At 47.9% G+C, this 25,758-nt stretch overlaps 1 protein-coding gene across 2 annotated transcripts in view; it reads left to right on the top strand.

Moving 5' to 3' along the window:
* The window catches only part of RHBDL3 (rhomboid like 3), a 1,128,603-nt gene that overhangs the window by 744,601 nt on the left and 358,244 nt on the right, over positions 1-25,758 (top strand). For both annotated transcript variants that reach the window (XM_069654975.1, XM_069654976.1), the window contains exon 4: positions 24,911-25,135. In XM_069654975.1, coding sequence (XP_069511076.1) covers positions 24,911-25,135 — 225 coding nt within the window. The remainder of the gene's footprint in view (positions 1-24,910; positions 25,136-25,758) is intronic.

The raw sequence follows: 25,758 nt of genomic DNA on the forward strand, positions 1-25,758 counted from the left end.
CAAAGAATATATGGCCAGATTGGGGCCACCAATGTAAGCCAGTCTAGCCACATAATAACACTAATGTTTTCTTTACCCTAAGTAACAAATGTCATACCACAGTAAGAAAGTAAATGAACACTGACACCATAGGCCGGGCTAGCCACGTAATAACAATTATCATCTTTGTTTTAACCTTGATGCCAAGCAAAAAATGCCATGCCTAATAAGAAAGTATATGAAGATTGGCACCACTGATGTAGGCCAATCTAGCCATGCAATAACACGTACCTATTTGCTTTAACCTTGATTCTCAGAAATTGAGCATCAAGGATAAAGCAAACATGATAAGTGTTACAATATGGCTAGACTGGCGTACATTGAATGTAGGCCCATCATGTAGGCCCATCTAGCCACGTTATAACATTTATCATGTTTGCTTTACCCTTGATGCACAATGAGGTGTTAATACATGGCTAAACTGGCAAAGGTTCAGTGTAGGCCAGTTTAGTCACATAATAAAACTTCACTTATCATGTTTGCTTTACCCTTGATGCTCAGTTACTGTGCATCAAAAGAAGAGCAAACATTATACGTTTTATTACATGGCTACACGGTCTAGCCACATAATAACACATATCGTGTGTGTTTCTTTTTTGTTTCTCGGCCAGCCACATTGTTGCCCAGGGCCTCACTGTGTTGCAAAACCTCTGAATGTGTGTGTCAGCCTCCCCCATGTTTGGGAGCCTGATCACAGGACTAATCTTGGCCTTTGAGACGAGACCATGGAATGGAACTTGCAGCTCCTGAAAACCAAAACAGCCAATATCCCTTTGTTTTCGATGTTGACCCACTGCAAGCCGTGATTCTAGCATGTTCGATACAGAGTGAACCATCAAGACCCTTCAACTTTGCTATTGATGTTCACTGTTCTTCTAACTGCTGTTTGCCCGTTCGGCTCCGTTTGCTGCCTCACCGTGCCAGCTGAAGCACATTATTGCCTGGGCTTGAGCTAAAGATGTACTGCTGCCTTGCATTTCTCTGGGCATAGTTGGGACCGGCAGCTTCTTCATCGCGCTGCTTTAAGTCGATCGACCCGACCCTGGTATCCCCCGAACAGCGGTCTCTGAGACTCTGCATCAAATCGACTTGTCTGCGCATCCTGGTACCAGCTCACCACCATCAAACCTCGAATGCCGAGGCAAACCTGGTGACTGCCTGAACTGCACCGCTCATGTAGATGTTTTGGGACGTCAGCTACCTTCCATTTGCCCCCGACTCAATACCAGCTTGCCACTGGACCAATGCAAATGCCACATCCTCGAACCAAAAAGGACTAATACCGACACAGAGAAGCCTGGTTCGATGACATTGAACTGCCAAAACATTTGCAAAGATTTTACTGACTGAAATCTGCCACCTTGGTCCGTCTGTGGGCCCCAGAGACTGACTAGGTCATTTTAATCCCCTTTGCAACCTCGAGAAATATTATTTTTGAACATTGTGGTCTTTTAATTGCCTTTTCTCCCATGTCTCACTACCCAGAGTGCTGCATCTATTCTATCTTTGCATATTCTGTGTTCCTTCTACAGGGTGGCTTTTTACAGTTCTTTCTAGTTAGTGATTATTGTTCATTGGGTGTTTGATTAAAGTATATCTTTTTATAGAACCATGATTGCCCATTTTCTTATTGTGGACTTTTATACTTCGCTGTTTGGGTTGCTACAGATCCACATTCACACCCTTGAGAGTAAAGTCTTCCCTTGCCGCATGTTCCCACAAAAGGCGAAGGAGGTATATCTCTTAACTGTGTCTTGTTTACCTTTATGATTGTGTTTCGTCTTGGTTTGTAGAAGACTGAGGGACGAGTGGGCGCTATAGCCTCTACTCATCCTTGTACTTTTATAAGGCAGAAGTCAATTTGTCACACATACAAGTTACATTATGAAAAAGACTTGACTTACCTGCATGCACCCTTCACACACGCCGCTCCATCTTGGAGGACCAGATGTACCTCCCTTGTAGACACACTGACAGACAGGAGGGAAGTCCTCCCCTGTCAGTGTGTTTGTGTTGCAAGTCTCTGCAATGTGAACACGCTGACTGACAGAAAAGAACTCCTGGCCTGTCAGTCAGTGTGTCTATGCTGTTAGCCAGGGGTGTTGCTAGGTCTGCAAAAGACCTGGGGCTATGCTATTGTCGGAACTGCCGGGACTGGGGGCTAGCTAGCCTTTTGGTTGTAGCTCATGAGATTATATCCGGGGCTACAACCAAAACACCAGGGGCTATAGCCTCCATAGCCCCCCCTAGCAACGCCTCTGCTGTTAGCGTAATAACGAGAGGTGGGCGGTGCAGTCTTCCAATGACCTGCCTCCTCTCATTATTAAACAGACAAAAAAGAATGCATAGTGATGGACACACTCCTGCTCAGAGGCAGGCAGCACAGTCCCCTGTGCAAATAAAGCACACAGGTGGACTCTGTTGCCTGCCACTCCAGCGGGGGGTGATACTCAGGCAGACCGCCGCTGGATGAGAATCGGGATGCCAGTGTGACCAGACGCAAGACAAAAGTCCATCTCCTCAGTGCTGTCAAGTGGGCCCTCACAGCTTGTTATGCTCGAATGCCAATACGTATGCACACTACGCCATCGTGCGCGGGATAGCGGATACACCTGTCACCGGCCTTGCATAATGTTCAATACTGTGTGTTTCTGCTAGCTATCAAGCAGTACCCAAGTGTATACGCATGGAAGAAAACCGAGGGAGCGAACACCTTCAGGGGCCAACATCTGGGCCGCTGCCCGCAACATCATACATCACTGTGTTTATAATGACAACCACACTAGTAATGACACACTGCCAAGCGGTTCCGTTCATTCTCCAGGACAGCGGCCTGCACGGCTTGCTTTAGGCACTAAGCCTATCGATGTTCTGCTTGGTAAGTTAGCTCAATAAATGAGGCTCTCCTCAGACACCAGTGTGCAATCTGCAAGCAGTCTCCCATTCCAGGCCGACTCATCCTTTTATCCTTTCAAGGGGGGTACGAGGAGCGCCACTGCAATGGATAATGACACCTATTATTTCAGCAGTGAGAATTAGGGGGAATCTGTCAGGAGGCGCCCTGTAAAAACAAGATGATAATATTATATTTATGTGGTTTTCACTGAGGCGCTGGGCTGATGTAAGCATGTTTGGGGCGCATGACAAAATGGCTCCCTCGAGCCCAGTCCACCCTATAGAATATACATCTTTCCCCGAGCCCAGTCCACCCTATAGAATATACATCTTTCCCCGAGCCCAGTCCACCCTATAGAATATACATCTTTCCCCGAGCCCAGTCCACCCTATAGAATATACATCTTTCCCCGAGCCCAGTCCCCCCTATAGAATATACATCTTTCCCCGAGCCCAGTCCACCCTATAGAATATACATCTTTCCCCGAGTCCAGTCCCCCCTATAGAATATACATCTTTCCCCGAGCCCAGTCCACCCTATAGAATATACATCTTTCCCCGAGCCCAGTCCACCCTATAGAATATACATCTTTCCCCGAGCCCAGTCCCCCCTATAGAATATACATCTTTCCCCGAGCCCAGTCCACCCTATAGAATATACATCTTTCCCCGAGCCCAGTCCCCCCTATAGAATATACATCTTTCCCTTCAGCACCCAGCATTTGCACCTCTTCTGTTTGCAGGCGGGGCCCTGACTGGGTGGCAAGGGGATGTAGTTAAAAGTGAAAGCATGACTCTGGCCACTACACTCCAGCAAGACCAGACTGAAGAGGTTGTATTTCTCCTCTTGATTCAACGGGAGAGAGCAGATACATAGTATAACCAAATTCACATATTAGAAATGGAAATACAGATCCCCCTTGCAGGGCTGGATCAGGCTTCTGGGGAGCTTGGTGGGCAATCATACAGAGGGCCCAGGGGATTTGGATTTTCCTGGCACCAAACGCATTAGTGAGCTGAGCCATCTTAATGGGATTGGAACCCGGGACCAGCAGGCTACACACCGATCTCTCTGCAGTAGGCACCCTACCATGCACAGCCATCTTACTAGGATTGGAACCCGGGACCAGCAGGCTGCACACCGATCTCTGCAGTAGGCACCCTACCGTGCACAGCCATCTTACTAGGATTGGAACCCGGGACCAGCAGGCTGCACACCGATCTCTGCAGTAGGCACCCTACCATGCAGAGCCATCTTACTGGGATTGGAACCCGGGACCAGCAGGCTGCACACCGATCTCTGCAGTAGGCACCCTACCATGCAGAGCCATCTTACTGGGATTGGAACCCGGGACCAGCAGGCTGCACACCGATCTCTGCAGTAGGCACCCTACCATGCAGAGCTATGTTACTGGGATTGGAACCCGGGACCAGCAGGCTACACACCGATCTCTCTGCAGTAGGCACCCTAACATGCAGAGCTATGTTACTGGGATTGGAACCAGGGACCAGCAGGCTACACACCGATCTCTCTGCAGTAGGCACCCTACCATGCACAGCCATCTTACTGGGATTGGAACCCGGGACCAGCAGGCTACACACCGATCTCTGCAGTACGCACCCTACCATGCACAGCCATCTTACTGGGATTGGAACCCGGGACCAGCAGGCTGCACACCGATCTCTGCAGTACGCACCCTACCATGCACAGCCATCTCACTGGGATTGGAACCCGGGACCAGCAGGCTGCACACCGATCTCTGCAGTAGGCACCCTACCATGCAGAGCTATGTTACTGGGATTGGAACCTGGGACCAGCAGGCTACACACAGATCCCTGCAGTAGGCACCCTACCATAGAGACACCATACCATGCAGAGCCATCTTAGTGGGATTGGAACCTGGGACCAGCAAGTTACACACTGATCGCTGCAGTAGGCGCCGTACCATGCAGAGCTATGTTACTGAGATTGGAACCAGCAGGTTGGAAGCTGGGACCAGCAGGTTACACACCGATCTCTGCAGTAGGCACCCTACTATGCACAGCTATGTTACTGGGATTGGAATCCGGGACCAGCAGGTTACACACCGAGCTCTGCAGTAGGCACCCTACCATGCAGAGCTATGTTATTGGGATTGAAACGCGGGACCAGCAGGCTACACACCGATCCCTGCAGTAGGCACCCTACCATGCAGAGCCATGTTACTGGGATTGGAACCCGGGACCAGCAGGCTACACACCGATCCCTGCAGTAGGCACCGTACCATGCAGAGCTATGTTACTGGGATTGAAATCTGGGACCAGCAGGCTACACACTGATCCCTGCAGTAGGCACCCTACCATGCAGAGCTATGTTACTGGGATTGAAATCTGGGACCAGCAGGCTACACACTGATCCCTGCAGTAGGCACCCTACCATGCAGAGCCATGTTACTGGGATTGAAACCCGGGACCAGCAGGCTACACACGGATCCCTGCAGTAGGCACCCTACCATGCAGAGCCATGTTACTGGGATTTAAATCCGGGACCAGCAGGCTACACACTGATCCCTGCAGTAGGCACCGTACCATGCAGAGCTATGTTACTGGGATTGAAACCCGGGACCAGCAGGCTACACACTGATCCCTGCAGTAGGCATCCTACCATGCAGAGCTATGTTACTGGGATTGAAACCCGGGACCAGCAGGCTACACACTGATCCCTGCAGTAGGCACCCTATGCAGAGCTATGTTACTGGGATTGAAATCTGGGACCAGCAGGCTACACACCGATCCCTGCAGTAGGCACCCTACCATGCAGAGCCATGTTACTGGGATTGAAACCCGGGACCAGCAGGCTACACACCGATCCCTGCAGTAGGCACCCTACCATGCAGAGCCATGTTACTGGTATTTAAATCCGGGACCAGCAGGCTACACACTGATCCCTGCAGTAGACACCCTACCACGCAGAGATATGTTACTGGGATGGAAGCCGGGGACCAGCAGGCTACACACTGATCCCTGCAGTAGGCACCCTACAATGCAGAGCTATGTTACTCGGATTGAAACCCGGGACCAGCAGGCTACACACTGATCCCTGCAGTAGGCACCCTACCATGCAGAGCTATGTTACTGGGATTGGAATATGTAACCGCTGGCCTATCACACCAGCTGACCCTAGGTGATTTTCATAAAGTGCATAGTCCTCCATGTTTTGCTTGGGCTTGCGGGAGACTGTTTGCCAGCATTCTATGCATCACTTCATAGAAGCAGTGGAGTAGTCAGACGAAATAGAATGTGTGAAGTACATTGAGGCGGTTGCTAGCAGCTGATATCCCCCCCTATAGTGGCATTTATTTTCCCACCCTGTAAAGGGGTGCGAAAGTCTGACATTTGAAAGGTAGGGAATCGGTTTTGGGAGAGGTTTTCAATCTTCACACATACTACAATTGTGATGCCAACAAAAAGAAACGTACGTCCAGTAGTGCCTATGGTGTCACAGCTGATATGGAGACGTGCAGTTGACTATGGGGTCTCCTGCTGCAGATCTCTTAGTGTTGTGATACATTGCGTCACTCCAGGCTATCTCTTCGCCACTCACTCTCCTCCATTAGAACTTGCTTCACAATGCCCACGCCTGACAACTTAGTGAGTGCCGTCATGTGTGCTTTAGCTTTAAAGAAGTAATGCAAACAAGCGGGAAAGAGGTCTCCAATAATGGCATGCGAATACTCTGATGGCTCCAACTGAAAGTGAATGTAAACGAATGTCCTGGGCTACTGAGTGTTTATAACCTTGTGTCTCTATACATGTATGGACCAAATTGATGTTGAGGGACATTTGTTGGGGTGGGAAAAGTGGGCAGCCTGCCGGGGTGGAGGTACTTTGAGGGGGCAGAATCATCGGTTCCCATTCAGTGTTCTGAGACCAATTCACGAGCACTGTTCCTATTTGTTTGCCTTTTTTTTTTTTTTTTTTACATTTCCAAGTACAAAGGAGGAAACAGGGCAGCGCAGAGACTGTCAAGTATGTTTTCAAGATATCTGTTCTCAGCAGAGCATTTTAAATGGGGAGCAATTAGTGGTAGATGACTGCAGACACAGCTATGAGTGGGAAATTGGCAGTCACTATTGTTAGTTGGATGTCGCTTAAGAAGTGTAAATATTGTGATTAGAAATGGGCTTAATTCCAGCCGTGGCGTTCCGGGAATAAGGGTTCCGGTCGCACCATACCGGCACCCTTTCCAGACTACCACACTCCAACTCTGCCTGCCAGGGCCGCTGCGCCCGCCGGGCGCAACAGCCCCCGTAGGCTGAGTTGTCACGGAAGCACCGGCAGTGATAGCAACAGTGCCAGTGTTTCTGTGTCCCCTTTCCATGGAGTCCTATGGGACTCCATGGGAAAGGGGACCTGCACTTTGCGCTGCCTGAAATCCAGGGCCGCCAGGATATCAGACGGTGGAAACCGTGTTACGAGTTCGGCGGTAATGTTACGCAGTCTTCCATTCGTCGCCCTCTTTCACACGTAGTGTATATGCAGGCGTCCTTTACTTGGTCTAGTAGTTCGGGATCAGAGGCAATAGGTATCGGTTCTTAACAGTGATCTGGTTCAATGCGCGGAAGAGGAATAGTACCCCCGGCGGTAAAATCAGGTCTCTTGGGGGTAACTAATATTGCCTCTGTTTATACCCTTGGCTCACCTTGCTGTTCTTGTGTTCCCCTTAGGTGCCGGAGTGCGGCGGGAACATGCAGAAGGATGCAGTGAATAGTGAAGATGCTGCGAAGGCCGGTGAGTTCAGCGCAGCGCTGCAGCAGGCGAGGCGACTCGCATAAAATAACTTCTTTCTTCCAGCTCGAAGGCGCAGTGGATCGGGAATTCAGGTAAGGATCAAAGGTATTGCTCTTGTTCTAACCTTTTCTCCTTCTTTCTCCCTTTTTTTGGATGCAGACTTGCAGGCATGGTGAGCGTTACGCTGCTGGATGCAGAATAACGCGAAGCGTGTGCTGCTCTTCGGGCGTGGTTTAAATAGCCCCAAAGTAGTCCCAGGTAAGTATTCCTCCCCGACCCCACCCGAGTAAAAAATAGTCCCTAGGTAAAGTAGTCCCTTCCAAGCCTCTTTTGGCTTGGAGCTCTGCAGCATGGTCTGCATCAGGTAAGTTTGCAGCATGGTCTGCATTAGGTACGTTTTAATCTATGAGCCTGGCGCCTATGGCGCCAGGACTGACTCTCCATATGAGCCTGGCGCCATAGACGCCAGGACTGGACCCAAATGGCCCCTAGCAGGGGCTGTTGGGCTTGCTTGGAATAACTTGATGCCTGCTTCCGGGGCTGCTGGACTTGATCTGGATCCCCGGGGTAGGCATCATGACAGGCAACCGCCTAACTCGTACTGAGGCCCAATGACTACAAGCAGGTGAGCTTATTACACATTGGGCCTCATTACAAGTATGCCGGTAAGGGAACAACGGCACCGGTATCACTACTGACACCGTTGCTACCGTACCGCCATACTAGGAGTTCTGCTTGAGGGTGCCCTTGCAGCCACCAGGTCTGACCTGCTTGAATTAACTCCTATTGGGAAGCTGCCACCAGCAGCTAACAAAGGACAGGGCGGATCCATGGGGGCCTTTGTTAGTTAATTAGACTGGCCATGGCAGTAGGAAGGTTTTGCCCTCCCCCTTCTTGAGATACTTTGATGTACTCTTGGTTGTTGTCATATCCCAACTAAATATGACAGGGGGGGGAAAGCGCTGTCCACCCAGAGTATACGGCTCCATGTGTATGTCGTGAGGTGCGCATAGGAAAATGTGTGCGGACTAGCCCCACACATTTGATCTACCAGCATTCAATTTCATTTAAATTTTCAGATCAGCGCACACCACCCTGCCGATGGTCGAATCCCTCACAGATGTGTTTAGGCCCTCATTAGCACATAACAAGTGCAGCTGATAAAATATGTGGCCTAGTGTGTAAATTGCAGAGTGTGATCCTGAGCAAATCAATTAATCTCACTGTGCTTTAGTTACCAAGAAAGAAAGTCCTAAAATGGATTCAGTTAGCAGTGTGCCCTATTAAAAAACAGCCTCGCTCCTGCTTATTGACAAACCCAAATATAGTTTTTGACAAAGCCAACCGTTATGGGTTGTGTTTTGTGAAAATGTTTTCTTTGTTGCAACATATTCAGCTTGCAAAGAAACATTTGGTGTTTCCAAATATGTGTGTTGCCATGAAGATCTTAGTTATAGGCGCTCATATTGATTGTTTAGAGGAGTTTCTAAACTAAATGTAAGAACACATTTTACAGTCCTAAGCAGCTCGAGTTATGCATTCAGTTTAGATCATCGCAAAAATGGATTACGCAACAGCATGAATAGTGTTTCAGCAGCAACATATAGGATAGTGGGCCTCATTACGACTCAGGCGGTAAGGGTTTTACAGCGGCGTAAACAGCGCCGACCCTTACCGCCTGAGTACGAGGTCCCTTAGCGCCATGGAGGTCTTAACACCTGCTTTTAGCAGGTGTTAAAATCCATGGCGCTAAGGGACCATGGAGTTAATTACGCCACCGTAATTTACGGTGGCGTAATTAACGCCTTCCCCACTCCCATTATGCCCTATGGGGCAAAATGGGAATGGGGAAGGGTAAATGGGAAAATGGGGATTTACCGCCCCGCCAAGGTTGGAATGGGGCGGTAAATCCGCCAACCACCATGGCGTAAACGTAGTTTACGCCATGGTGGTAAAGTCACGGCCCAGGCGGTAACTTACCGCCTGGGTCGTAATGAGGCCCAGTGTGCTTTAGAAAACGATACATGGCATATGATAACGTATGGCAATCCTCTTTGGTTATATTGTTTTCTACATTGCCACATCTACTTTTTAGCATTATTGTTTATATTGTAATGATTTTATAATGTGGGGGCGAAGGGATTGCAGTTTTCTCAGGATAAGGCTACATTTTAGCATTTCGCTCTGGGCACGACATGGTCTAAAAGAACGGCCCTGCAGACACTCCTCCCAGAGGCCTGCTCCCATTTGTCAAAAGCGCATTGTTGCCATACAAATGGGGAACGAGTGCTATATAAATAACCAAATACAATACAATACAATACAATACAATTGTGAGCCAGGGCTAAATATATAGCCTGTTAAAAGATTCCCTTCTGTAACCCACCGCAATAAGATAACATAATAATTCCATTTGCAGCACAGTTGTGTCCTAAAGAGCATATGACGGCAGACAGAGCGCTCACAGTTTAGCCGGTTCAGGAAAAGATATGTCAAGAAATGAGCATATTTCCAATAGCAGATAACTGTGCAGGAATGTCACACTAGCAAATGTGCAACTGTAAGTGAAAACGGACTTCTGTGGAATGCATCTGGGTGGTGGGGCCTGGTGCAGATGAACCTCCGCGGTTGATCTCTTGGCTGTTCCTGTGTCGGAAAACATGCTCGCTGTAAGCTGCCTGTCTGCCCTCCTCCCCCCTCCGCCCGAGCACAGCAGCCCTCTGCTCTCCCTCCAATGCTCTCCTGTGTATTTCTCAGAGGGCAGCAGAGAAAGGCAAGCGCAGCCGCTGGATAAGGTCATCCCTTAATCGGAATGGAAATGAGTTTCATGCGGTGCCGGAACCTCGGTTCCACTCTCCAAAGGTTGGCAGCAGCTGTGGAAGAGCAGGGTAACACACACCACAATGTGCATGCGGGCATCCTGTTGCAGAGGCACCATTATGGTCACATTGTTTCCTAGCAATGGCGTGGAGGGGCATCACAAGTTCGTACAATGCGTGGCATGTAGTAGCAAAGGCAATATCAGTCCATGGCACATTTCGCTCAGGGTAGCAGTCTAGCTATTCAGCGCCTGCCCCATTGACGTCTGAAGCGGGTTCTGATGGGCACTCCTTGGTGACTCTTGTCATGTATGTTTACATTAATGCAACACGGAAGAGTGATGGCAGGACAGTTTTGAATCACACTGGCATTGCTCTGAGCTCCCATATACACCCATTGTTTTTCAGCCTGGTGGCCATTAAAGAATGGGAAAGGCCACACCAAAATCATACTTGTACCACCCGAAAAGGGGCACACCCTTTTTGTGCAAGACCACAAGCAACCCCAGACATTTTTCGGCCTGGTTGTGCATCATCAGTCATCATCACAAAATGTTCACAGGGTTGGATCCTTTCTGCTGCATTTGTACTGCTGTTTTCCTCCTCCTAGCGCTTTCGTGTCCCAACACTCTTCAGGGAGGCTGTGGTGATTAGCAATTATATTGGATTCACCTGAACAGAAAGACAACTCAGCCTCCCTGATGAGTGTTGGCGACACGAAAGCGCTAGGAGGAGAACAGCAGTGCAAGAAGGAAAACAACCCTGTGAACAATTGGGCAGCAATTGGGATTTAACCCTGTGAAATGTACTGGACACTTTGGGATTTAACCCAGCAACCTTTTTTCAGGTAATATATTGGCCAGGAACTGGAGTGCGCGGCTCACCCCTTTTCTTTTGACCAATTACCTTGTGGAGATCGGGACTCCAGAGGCTGTAGTACCGGGGTCATTATGCCCTACATTGGGGAGCCATAAATATGGTTTTCTCCCCTCCCCCTGCTAAGGGTAAGATGTGTGTTATTGGAGGGGAGTCTTTTCCTAGTCACCTGAATTGTTGAAAGGGTTTCACTACAGCTACCACAATTCCTAGAGACTGCAACAGCAATAATATTGGATTCACCTGAACAGAAAGGCAACTCAGCCTCCCTGATGAGTGTTGGCGACAAGAAAGCGCTCGGAGGAGAACAGCAGTGCAAGAAGGAAAACAACCCTGTGAACAATTGGGCAGCAATTGTGATTTAATCCTGTGAAATGTACTGGACACTGTGGGATTTAACCCAGCAACCTTTTTTCGGGTAATATATTGGCCAGGAACTGGAGTGCACGCCTCGCCCCTTCTTTTTGACCTATTTCCCATTTTAGGCAGTAAAAAAAAGCATTTGAACTCTAAAACAGATACATTTTTTTGTAATCAGCAGTACTTCTTTTCACCTAGTAATTGATGCAAATTAAAAGATGGTTTTTCCACTTCACAGTTCCTCTTCAGATCAGGCATTGATACTATTCGGCAGGTACCACGGATCCAAACATACCTTGAAGCTGTGGGGGTTAAAGCAGAGGGCAAGCTGCTATGTATCCATTGTTTTGTTGGGGTAGTTCACGCCAGAGGTCGTATGGGGGTCCGTTCAACTCCTAAGGGCCCAACACCCTTCCCCAGAATAAACAGAGGACTCAGCCAACAGCAAGTTAGAACTTAGGTTTGATACAAAAACCAACAGGGATCATACAAGACAATCAGGATTCTCCAGTACATCTCAACTTTACAATGCGTGCTCCCCAGTTTTGTTGTGGTATGTCGTCATCACCTGGGCCCTTCCCAAAAAACCTATCCCCGATACCGATTGGGTGCTGAGATTGGTAACCCATATAGACATCCCCTATAGAGGTTATCTACTGGCCCTCGCATGTGCTCTCCAAGTCCTATGCACAAACCTATGGGTGATGTCACCAGTTCACTAAGCAAGGTAGTGCTAAAAATAACTTACAGCGCGCACAATGCTAGAACCTTGTTGCCCAAGAAATACACACAACCCCAACACAAACTCCACAGCTGTCTTCCTGCCTCCTAGCAGAGTATACCAATATTTTCTTGTGTTTGATCTGTACCTACAGCGTCTCCTTACAAGTAACTGCCTCCTTGAGACTTAACCAGACAAATCACCTTCTGCAATCTAGGCCAGCTCCCTTTACTAAACCTTACGGGGATACTGTCATCTATGACCCGAACTAAAACACCCAAGCCACAGGAAATCCAATATTTACATTCTTTCTGTCATCCGTGCCCTCGAGTCAATATTCCAGGTTGTTCACCAGAACCTTTTACCTCGAAACCGAATGTGCCCTAACCACACAAAATGACATCTACCTGCGCTCATGTCCTTACTAAACTTGACAATACTAGACAACACTTGACAATACTCTAATACTCAACAATGCTTGATTGTGCTGTCACACCCCCCGTTGCTTGCCCTCTACCCTTGGTTGCGTGTGGCGGAGTCAATACTTACACTATGTGTTCTGCTGACTCTGCTCGGCTGCCGCGTACCCCAAAGCTGCCACTTTGCCTTTCTCGTCTGGTGGACTCCTCACGGACCACGGCAGGATATCTCCCAGGCTGGCTCCTGACGTCCTTTACACGGGGTGCACGTTCCCATTATCTCGAAACCTGTGAGGCGTCCCGCAGCCTCCCGGCTCTGCGGAAGGAGAGTCGGCTCTGTCCCGGGTTAACATAGCCCAACCATCGACTCTGCTACCAACTTGTTGGGGTAGTTCCCAGGTATGCCAGAGGTTGTCTGGGGGTCCTTCTGACTCCTAAGGGGCCAACACCCTTCCCCAGAAGAAATCGAGGACTCGGCCAACGGCAAGTTAGAACAGTGGATTATTACATAACCCAACAGGGATCAAACAAGACAATCAGGATTCTCCAGTACATCTCAACTTTACAATGCATGCTCCCCAGTTTTGTTGTAGAATGCCGTCATCACCTGGGCCCTTCACAAAAAACGTATTCCTGGTACCAATTGGGTGCTGAGAGTGGTAACCCATATAGAGATCCCCTATAGAGGTTAGCTACTGTTCATCGCGTGTCAAGTGGCAGACCTGCCTCGTCTCCAAGAAACGTTCTTGCCATCCACCCCTGAATTTCTATCTCGTCATTGTCTGGAGCTGGTCTCCCCAAGCCTGGGACCCAGTTCGGTTCTCAGCCCTCTATGCACCTCTTCAGGGTGATGTAAAACGACTCTGTGTCTGAATAGTATCTGGTAGTGTGCCAGCTTTGCCTATGAGAGTGCGCTCCCCATTGCAACACTTGTTTTACTCTTCGTCTGGGCTGCTGGGACCGGCTCTCCTTACCCACCAAGGGTGACTGCCCATTGTCTAGTTCGGCTGCATCACATGCTTGTGGACCACAAAATCGAGCTCTTGGTTCTGCATTTATGAGGATTTATTCAATTTTCCTGCAGCTGGTCCCCTTTTCGTCTTGAAGTGGGAGAATGGAACAAAAGGCTCCCACCAATCCCCTCACACCCCTGGCCTAGAGGATCACGGCCCAGGCACCCGCCACGAGAGGAGTTTGCCCATCTACCAGACGACCAAATACCCTGGTACAGGAACATACGGATGTGCCCACCAGCCTGCCCTACCCATGCCGACACCTGCGGCATGGATGGACTCGACTGAACCATCCAACACTAAGTCAACACATCGTTAGAGATGCCTTGACGACCTAGCCAACGGTCAGCACACCCGTGCAAGCATGCACACTGGACACTCCCACACCAATCCACACGAAGAACATATTCAGTGCTATGGCGTAGGTGACGGACATACCCACTGACGCGCATCTTTATTATTTTTTACATAGGCTTTTCAAAATGCAGAAACGCAAGACGCACAATGAACTCATCTAAAATACTTGCTCACGCTTCTCCTAAACCCATGCATTACAATGAGAAATATAACGAAGACCTGATACTGGGGATAAAGCAATATGATACCATAACCTAAAGCGCTGTGTATCAAACGGTTCCACCTATGAACCAGGCCCAAGTAGGCCACAAACAAGAGCTTCCATAAACATTGAATGAGCAAGAGTACAGTTGCTGACCCTGCAGAATGAGCCCGGCGAGAGCAGACAGTCAAGGGCACAATGTTGCAAACTCGCATGCCGCAAGCCGACGCCAAGGTCACACCTGCAAATTAAGCCAGGCACACAGTGGAAAATGCAATATTAATTGTGCAGAATTCTGCCTCAACCACGGTCTCACCTCACGTGACCAAGCCGAACCTGACAGGGTGCCAGGCCCAGGAGGAGGGAGGCGCCTGGATCCCACGTTTCAAGACACAGGCAGATACAATTAAGCGACTCAATGGACATCTGCCTTCCAGCATATGAATAAATCCTCACATTGTCTGCACATACCCGTAGTGATACATTGTTGCAAATGACAGGTGCACCGCGAGCTGGGAACAGCGATGGTCCCAGACTGGGGGGCTCGCGAGTGGACCAATCAGAACATGGGGCTCTTATCACTGACGCCATTAACATTAGCCAATCCTCAGGGGTCTTCATGTAACAATTTTCATGTATCAAATTGAAGGGACAACCCAAGTATACCACCTGACTGACCCTCGACCACTAATAACGCTCTCTATACGTATGCTATACTAACCCTACCACTCGAGGAACCAATCCAGAGTGGCGATAGGTTTTTTACTAACTTTCCCAGGTGACGCAGGTAGCGCGTCATACTAAGGTAAAAAGGGCCTGCGAGCCCCACGATTGAAGAGAGAATGTCAGGACGGACGCGTACGATCCTTGACCCATCCCTGCCGTTTTGTTTAATAAACAGCAGAACCACCTTACTTTTTGCGTGTGTCTCATACTCATTCTTTTGGGATATACGGGAGGAGTTGGGGCCTCCCTGCCCGGAGGTCCGCGGACGGCCCAGCCGACCCCGGGAGAATTTCCCCCCGACAAGTTGGAGGCACTGCTGAGATCTGTTTGAGGTCCGCTTTTATTTTATTTTTCCGAGTACTCCCGTTGCGAGGAGGCCCGGCGGCGCGGCCCCCTCTGCCGCTGCCCCCTTTTGAGGACTACAGGACCCTTGCGGAACTGCGAGAAGACCGGACAGCGCAATCTGGATATTGGCCTTCGGGAGCCGGTTGAGAAGTATCCCGCCCGCGGTTGGCGAGTGTCCAGACGTGGTCCAGACGAGGGGAGGTGGCGAGCCGCTTGGAGGGGTGCACACAGTCGAGCGGCCCCGCATCAAGAGAACTTGGTGAGTATGCCACGCACAACAAGCAATGTGAAATTGTGAGGGAGGGGGGAGGAACTGAATACGGGAGGCGGGAGGTGTTACACAAGTGCGCGGCGAAGGTTTGATGAATTAGTATTGACGGTAAAGTGAATGGTAGCTGGACAATTGCGAGAGCAGTCCGCTACGTTACGGAAGAGGAGGGGGCGGAGCACGAAAACATCATGTGCGGCCGCTCGTAGACACTGATTGGCCTAGGTCGCGACCACGTGTAAGGGGGTGTGTGTGTGTGCGGTTTCCTACGATTTGATAATTATTGATCAATGAGTAGATGAGGATCCCTATTGATCGAGCAGGAAACTCGATAGATAGATGACGTTTCCCTGTAGGCGGTAGCTAGCTGGTTGCCTATTATGGAAGATAATTGGCTGGTTAAGCCCTCCTGTCGAGGGGCTTAACACACGTGAGGCGACGCAGCGTGCGCAGTCCGATTATATTGTTGATAACCTTGTTCCAGGCGTGACAGGAAGACAGCTGTGGGGTTAACGGGGGTAGATTGCAAGCGTATTTTGAACTTTTAAAAACATATGAAGAACTTACCGGTAGTTTGAAGAGGTCGGTGACGTCACCAGTAGGGCTTTCATAGGATAATCTCGAACACAAGGCATCTTTCTTTCTGAGAGTGGTGGGGAAGAGAATTATGGTAAGGGAGTGGAAACGGAGGTAAACGGTAACGAGTTGATCGGGGGAAGGTGAAAAGGGGGACGTGGCTGCGCACGGAGAACACCGGCCACGGCAAGTGAAGAAAAGGGAGGAGGAGTAAGAGAAAGTGAGACGGCTGTATAAGAACGTCACAAGGGGCACGCAGCCGCAGGGGGCTACGTGCGCCTCGGCCGCAGGGGGCCGTAAAGGTGTTCGGTAAAGGAAGAAAAGAAAGAAAATAATATACAAATGCAAATGCTATATTTGACTAATTTTCCTTAGCGGACTATCGCAAGTTCCCAAACTTACGGGACCAGGTAAAGATCTAAGGCTGTGGTGTTTGGAATGTGACTGTGTTAATATCTGACATTAGCTGTGGGGCCGATCTGAGCTTAGGGCAGCCTGAGCCAGCTCCTCTCATCTCGTGTTCTGTGGCTTGAGGCCTTCTGTAATTTTCCTTAGACTTATAATACGATTTCTACATGCTCTTACTGTGCTACGTAACCTATAAATTAGTCATACATGGTCCTGCCAGGCTCCATATATATTCCTGTAGTCCCATAGGGTTATTTGCCATAAGCATCTTCAAGCTTACTCAGGATCTCTTGTTGCATTGCGTTTCTGCATTAGTGCATTTGGCTAATGAGAAAAATAATAAAGCTTTGACAGTATGTATATGAACCCGTCCTCTAGCTATAGAACTGTGTAAACATGTTCTTCATGTATGCGAATGTGTGTTTGTTTAATGCAGTGCTGGGCTGCGAGTGTGCTTCATGACTAATGCTGCTATGTCGTGGTGGCACTAATGCTCACTGCAGGGTCAAAGCAGTCCATTTGGGTATTTCCATCCACAATTTCCGTTGTGTCCCCTGTTACTGAAAGGATATGCAATGAATTAGGTCTGAATGGCTGACTGAGGGGATACCTTTCTGTGTACGTGTCAGCCAGTGGTGCACTTGGGGCTTGTACGAAAAAGGATGAGTAGCTCTCAGCGTTTCTGGGCCGTCATGTTCCTGGGGGTAATGAGGGGCCTCCCCGGGACTCTCTCTTCAGTTTCCTATTTTTTGTTTGGAATTTTTTTACTCTCTATTTCTTAGGGAGTATGTGCCTTTTTATAGGGAGTAAAGCTAGCTGGCACATAGCTTTTCTGTTGGGCTGTCCGCACCCTTCCACCACACTAGAATGGACAAGGAAAAAAACAACCTACTACCCATCCCTCTAGTGCAAAACAAATGAATAGACACCACCACAGGGGAATCTCATCCCGAAATATAATGGGAAACGAACATAATGCACAAACCACCTCACCAGAGACTGTATCCCGCAAGATCTTCGTGACCCGGGCACTAAAAGCATTTATTTCTGTCCTGCAACGAAGAGAAAAAAAACGCCTAAGAAAATGCCCACCGGGAAAGGGAAAACAGAGTCCGTTTTCCCTTTCCATGGCGGCCATCAGGAGCTCACGAAAAAAATGACAAGAAGGTAAGTGGGGTTGAGGTTGGGAGGGCAGAAGGGAGGGAGGGGGGAGGGAAAAAAAGTACCTGGGTCCCCGGCGGGGGACGATGGAAGCCTCCAGCTGTGTGGAGGCTCGGAGCAGGGATGGCCCCGCTCCAGAGTCTCCACATGGCTGGACGCTGCCATCGTCACCCACCAGTGACAAAGCAGGCTAAATGTAAGTCTAGTGGGGATGGGGGGAGAAAAAAAAACATACCCAAGTCCCGGCAGGAAGCAAAGGCAGCTTCTCAGCCGTGGAGGCTCGGAGCGGGGATGGCCCTGCTTCAAGCCTCCTCATTGGCTGAGGGGCTGCCACACCCCCCGCCGGGAACAATGGCTGTGGAAACCTGGCCGAGGGATTCCCGGCCAGGTAATGCCTCGGCGAGGGCCAATCAGAATGGTTCTCTCATTCTGATTGTGCCCTCCCCGGGTACTAACAAAATGTAACACCTACCAAACATGACACAATCTTAGGAGTACAATGAAACCCAACAAGGAACTACATGCCTCCAAAAAGATACACTGCCTCCCCATCCATGTACACTTATTTCCAAACTCAAACCAGACATCTTCAACCTTCTACGCAAAGTCAGCACAGACTTATTCTTTGTGAAGAACACATGGCTGTCTGATTACTATATCATCGTAGAACACAAACCAATGCCATCCATTTTCAAACTGAACCAGGCTATACCCTAGAAGCGATTCTCTCCAAGGAGGGCCCAACAACAACAGACCCAACCCTCATTTTATCATGGAGCAATCATTTTACGATTCCTCTCATTATCCCCATGCCAATGCACACTCTCCTAACTCACAAGATCAATGATCAGAAGAACGTGAAAGACCCTCAACCAAGAAGAACTCAAAACATTTATAAAGAACATCACACCAGCTCTGCCAACCCTTCATTCCCCACACCAGGAGAAGGAAGCTTGCTCCCTTCCTAAGTGGATCAAAGAAGCATTGGCCAAACTGTCCAAACCCTTGTGACAAAAGAGCAAGCTGCCATATGGTACACATCGGAATTGAAAACACCCAAAGAAATCTGAAGAAAACTTCAACATATCTGTTCTACTATGAATTGGAAGAAGCAGCGTACTGATAACAGATGCAGGCTGACCACACCTTGAAGTGTCTCTTGTGCCAGAAGGAATTACCAATAAGTATCTCAGACCAAATAACAATACAGACTCAAAGAATATGGTTAAGTACTACTTTGTTCTCAATTTAATAAAGCAGGGTCAACTGGCAGACATCAGACAGATGCTTGCACACTCTCACACAAACTTGATTACACAGAGGTCTTATACCACAATATGCGTCATCTATAACGTCATGCTTCGTGGCAAACCATAAAGCTTATTAGCGGGAGGGATTGGTTAGGGAAACATGTCTACTTATAGAATGTATATAGGTTAGTACTTCATTGGCTGTCTCTTATCTGTAAGACACACCTCAAACTACCTCTAAATACGTGTAATACTGATCATAATGAACAAAATGTCAGCAGATTAGTTTATGTAACTATGCATAGCAGGTTGCCTAATAGATCCACTGATTTGCTGGCATTCTCACCTGACCTTTGACTTTTGGCTTGGCTAGCAGCAGGTTAGGAAACCGAAACCCAGGTGCTTGAATCACGTCAGATTACTCCCCACTTTTGCAATTAATCCATCGTCTCTCATGAGTCCGGCCATGAGCCAAAGTTTCCGGTCTGTAGTTGACCTTGTAGCCTGCTCTCTGTTCTGGGACATTCAAGGGAGTATAAGCACATCACTATCTTCACCCTAAGCACGAATAACCCTTGTTTTCAATTACTGAGTCACATGTGAAGAGACCACAAATTTGTCAATTTGAGCCTCTTATTTACTGCTATTTGATTTCATTATACTGAGTGTCATTGCTCCTCTTGGCCTCTAGAGACTTGCTCATGCTACCTTGGATAGACGTTATACACCTTTAGTTGTCCAATGCTTGGCTCTTGCTGATGTTTTCTTCTTCGTTAATCTAAGAGAAATATGTCTCGTCCATGGCTTATCCGTCTGCCTCCCTTTGTGCTTTGCAGCTATTCCTTAAAAATAGCATCCTTGATCCCAAGCCAATATAGATTCCTCTTTGTTTTGCACATAAAGCTGTTCTTCTTTCGTCTCCTGACTCTTCAACCCTTATCTGTTTCTGAGTTATCTGAATTGTATCTTAACACGATCTTGCATCCATTTTCCAACTATGACCGTCCTAGCCACGTTATATATTTCTCTATAGCAAGTGTCTATGTATCTCATCTACCTTGCATTACTATGTATTTACACTTATTGGTCAGCAAGTTACTTTGTCATCTTTTGCATTCATGATTACTTTATCATTTCGTACATGTTTCTCTTATCACTTCAGTTAAATTGTAATTCGTCACTATGTCCTTGTATAGCTTCTTCATGACATCACTCTGCCCTCGTCAGATTTCACTCAGTGCTCCATGATGTCCAATGGTGCTTGCTGACATCCTTCCATACGGCTTCCTTCCACACTTTCAATGCAAGGGTACATTTGATACGGTTGTCTGAGTGTATATCGTCTCTCGTACACTCAATGCGGTATAGGCATAACACATGGAGTCCCATACAGGGCCCTTCTCCTCCTGTTCCAGTATGACAGTGGTGAGGGGACGGGAGTTAGGGAAAAAACGTCCACCTGTTCCTCTACACATCTACAGGAAAAGAAGTTCAACATCATCTAGGAACACAAACACCTACAACAAAACCCCAACACCATTGCAAGAGGCATGTGAAACCATCCCTAGCCACTTCAAGAACAAAGTGAGGCAATCCAACAGACAAGTGATGAGATGCTAGCAGACCGCAAGTGCAAGCCAGTATCCAAAGCTGCAGGCCAGCTCCTCTGCACAACTTTACCACCACAACAGAAGAGGCATTCGCCATACTAGGAGCAGCAACTAATAAAGCAGGCCCAAGGCTTCTTCAAAGACATTCTCATCGAGGAAGCCCAATGCGCCCTCTACCGCACACTAATTAACTCATCACAGGCACAAGCAGTTATATCTCGAGATTTCAAGACTGCCTATGTCAAACAATTACTGAAGAACGCAACAGGAAATCCTGACGGCCGCACAAACCACTTCCTGATCGTTAACATGCCCTATCCAGAAAGGCTACTCAGAGCTTTGTATACAGGCAAATTCGGGACCATGTTGTTCAAACAACATCTTCTACTGCGCCCAAGAAGTTGTCAGACCTATAGGTCAGACCCAATCAGCACTCTTATTCATATGGAACGACCTAAATGTCAAGAGAGTTGCCAGGAAACCATTGACACTTACACTTGCAGACGTTGACAATGTCACCATCACCGTCATAATCAAGAGACTAAAGGAAGCAGGCCTGAACAAAACAGAACCACTATGGATAACAATGTTCCTCACCGATAGAACAGAAATCACCTGGTTACAGACTCTCAGGGTGATTCCACACAGCATTAGGATGAACCTCAGCCCCTCTCCTGTTCAACGAATACATGACAGCTCTTATCAAAATCATCAGAACTTATGTTCATGAATGCAGCTATTGTGCTGACAACACAGAGCTCTTTAAACATTTAACCCCCAGCAGAGACTCTCATCACCCAAGATGTCTCATTCAAGAGAACGTGTGGATGACCAGGAACAACTTAAAATAAACCCAAACGGAAATCATGACCTGCCCTACCAAACTGTCACCTCCCCTCCCCCACAACAATCCCATTGCCTACAGAGATAGGTTTTTGTCCAGAAAGATCACAAGTTGTCAAGAACCTCATAATACTGATGGGCAGCAGACTAACGCTGGAACTTTAAATCAATGCCTTGGTGAAGAAATGCTTCCTTCACCTGCTCTTGATCACATGCTTCAAGCCATTTCTCACCTTCCCACACAGGGCCTTCGCTGTTATATCCCTTCTCCTATCAAGGATTGACTCTTTAAACAGCACAGATCTTTGCTTCCCAGAATACCTATCACAATACCTGCAGAGCAGTAAGAACACAGCAGTAAGAAGGCAACTATGGCTCGGCAGAGGAGACCATATCGCACATGCACTTCAAACTCTCCACTAATACCATTCTTCGAATCCCTGTGCAACACCAACTGCACCTTTTGGGGCAGTGGGGCTAAATTCATAAAAAGGAAAATCACACCCTATATACCAACGAGAATGCTAAGGTCCAGCAGCCACAAACTCCTAATGGTTAAACGTAACATCAGAAGGTGGCACAGAGGCTGCACTTTTACAAATACGACCCTCAAACTCTGGAACTCCCTACGTGAATTTGTATCCGTTAGGGCTACCTCAGGACAACTCTCTTTTCCTGACCCAATCTCTGTATCTCCTCCATTGTCTGCAACTCCTTCAAAACTATGCTGCACGTATTTGCACTGGTACCTCACATGGTGCCCATATCTCCCTCCTTCTTCAATCACTGCACTGGCTCCCGGTTCTCCAGCGGGTTCTATTTAAATCGCTGGTGATAGTGCATCAGGAATTTTATGGCTCTGGTGCTGAATATCTCCAGGGAAAATGTTGTCCCTATGTGCCCTCCCTTGAACTGCGGTCCAAGGGCTCCTGTCTCCTCATGATTCCTCGCTACCAGTTTGAGCGAGTGGGGAGCCGCACATTCTCCGTGGCGCCCTCTAAACTGTGGAACTCCCTGCCGGTATCATTAAGGGCTACAGCAAATCTTCTTGCTTTTCGTCGGCTGTTAAAAACCAATCTGTTTTAAATGGTTGTAGGTCAAAGGGTCGAAAAAAAGGGTCGAATGACAAATGAAATCAATTAACATAACATAACCTCACTTTTTCGGAAATCAGTGAAGACCTGGCTATTTGCCAAATCATAGGAACCCAGTTACACCAATGCCTGCCAAACCTAACACACAGCCCAGACACAATAAACCTCAGAACATGGGCACCCCAGAACCCAAATATTCGCTTCCTTAGATTACACCTAGTGATATTTTTCTCCTCATTGATGTCTCCTATGATTTTGCGCCTGAATTATGTCGCTCCTTTGCTATGCCCGGTTATGTTCCCCATTGCTGCATCGTTTGCTCCTATTGCTGCACCCTGTGATATGAACTGTGCAATGCAATGCTTTGCTCCTATTTGATGCCTGGCTCTAGGACTGCTGCCTATAATGCTTTGCTCCTATTTGATGCCTTGCTCTTGGAATACTGCCTATAATGCTTTCTTTATAATTGATGCCTGGCTCTAGGAATAAATACTGCCTATAACGCTTTGTTTATAATTGATGCCTGGCTCTAGGACTGCTGCCTATAATGCTTTCTTTATAATTGATGCCTGGCTCTAGGAACAAATACTGCCTATAATGCTTTGTATATAATTGATGCCTGGCTCTAGGACTGCTGCCTATAATGCTTTGTGTATAATTGATGCCTGGCTCTAGGACTGCTGCCTACAATGCTTTGTGTGTAATTGATGCCTGGCTCTAGGACTGCTGCCTACAATGCTTTGTTTATAATTGATGCACTGCTCTATGATGGCACCATGTGTTACTCCTGTTTGATGTCTGATTCCTAAACTGCATCCTATTAAATATGTTCAGTCTCTTGTCATAACTGACATCACAACTCACCACACTTAATCTATACGAAACACAATGATCCGACCTCACCACAAAGCACAGACCAAACATGCATGCAGCGATGCTATACACCACAAAAAACCTAGCAGGACCACAAAGCTAAAACGTGTCCTAGCAGACATTGATTGCCCAGATACAAAACCATAGGTGTTCAACTCAGGATACACACAGACCACGTCCCGATGACATAAGCAGCCAAAAAGCATGGACGCGTTCACAGGGCCAGTTTTGCACGCATCAACCTAACAGCAAAGCAGTCTTGCATGGCCAGTCCCGGATGACCAAATAGGCAAAGAAGGCACCGGCCCATGGGCCCCACTCCTTTTAGGGGACCCGTGACAACAGATCAAAATAATATTGATTTGATCTTGAAAGAAAATATCAGGAGATTATTTGCGAAGGGGCCCCGAAATTTCAACTGCCTAGGGGCCTCAACAGGGTTTAATTCGGCACTGCTGCAACCCCTTTTGTCCCCTTTTAACCAGAGCCAAGCCTACAGGTCCCAAAGTGCTAAGAGGCCTTGAAATGGCATCTGTTGAGCTATAAGAAAAAAATAAAATGGCATATCAGGCTGTGAGCGTGTGAGCGAAGAAATGACTGACCTTCTATGCCTAGCCTTGGAGTCCAATGGGGCTCCACGGTCACACCATAGGTATGTGTTCCTTAAAGGTAACACTATACCTAGCAGTGCAGAAGTCACTCCACAGAAGTCACTCCACAGTCGGCATGAACTCTATTTTTTCAGTGCGCCTTTTTTAGGGACGTGTGATCCAAATTGGAATCATAGGGAGTGATTAAGCGAGGGATTTGAGGGTGCTAGCGGACAAAGGTTGAGACACAGAGTTTGAAATGTATGATAAAGGGGTGTCCCTGTCTTATACAGAATAACCTCCACCCACCTTCCCAATCCCCTGTCCTGGTACTTTTTTCACAGACTGCTTACATTTTATTAGAACTCATAGCAAAGCAAATATCAACATGTTACTAAACAAATAGAGTATTTGGCGTGTGGGGGCCAGTGCAGCTGTGTTACTATGTGATCAGGGTAGGCATCGTTCTGCTCTTTAGATGTGTTGGCCAACCATTCCTATTGGATGTACCCATTATAGTCAATGGTGAGGGGTCGTCTGGAGAACCACAGGTTGCCTATCCCAGGTGTAGATGACCAATACTTGGAGTGTAACAAAGCTTGCTAAGTTTCTAAATGACAACATCTGCCATTTAAATGTATGCAACAAATGTAAACTAATATGCACTGACTGGTTCTGAATCGTCTCTCTTACAGATGAGCAATAAAAGGTCGAACAGCTTCCGCCAGGCCATCCTGCAGGGGAACAGGAGGCTGTGCAGCAAGGCTCTGCAGGAGGAGAAGGGGCTGACCCTGTCCCAGAGACTGATCCGCCATGTTGCCTATGAAACCTTGCCACGCGAGATCGACCGGAAATGGTACTATGACAACTACACAGGCTGCCCTCCACCCTGGTTTATGATCGCAGTCACCATTTTAGAGGCAAGTACTGAGTGTGTTGTCCAAAACTCAGTAAAGCTTTTCCTTTGTAATGTTATTATTGGTATAGGGCTAACAGACCATGCGGCGTGGAGATGGGGCTTAATGTACGCTGGTATAGTTTCAAGGAGGGAATCGCTGATGCCGACCCAACGACGTAACAGATCAATGGAAACTCACATAAATATAGCTTCCATGGGAACGCAAATGCGTAACCTCGATGATCCATTCTCAATCTGACATTCTCTTTCTAAGCTGTATCCTCAGACTGAGCGTCTCTTTCCCTTTTACCCTTTCTCAGAGGGGTGAATTGTGATCCTCAAGACACTCCCCCCAGAAGCAATCCACCCTATCCTGGAAATTATCATCAATGTATGCCTCATTCAGGGTACTTTCTCCATCACCCTCAAAAAGAGACAAATCCTCCCACTCCCCAAAAAATCAAAGCTGGACCCTTGTGACATCAGCAACTACAATCCTATCACACACATTGCTTTACTAGACAAGATCGTTGAAATAGCCATTGCCGCCCGACTTCAAACACACATCAATGCCACCGCCTTCTACAGACCTATCCATTAGGTTTCAGGCCACACATGAATGCAGGAACAGCCGCAATCCAAACA

This window comes from Ambystoma mexicanum, chromosome 3q (assembly GCF_040938575.1).
Source record: "Ambystoma mexicanum isolate Mex_15411 chromosome 3q, UKY_AmexF1_1, whole genome shotgun sequence".
NCBI classification, from domain to species: Eukaryota; Metazoa; Chordata; class Amphibia; order Caudata; family Ambystomatidae; genus Ambystoma; species Ambystoma mexicanum.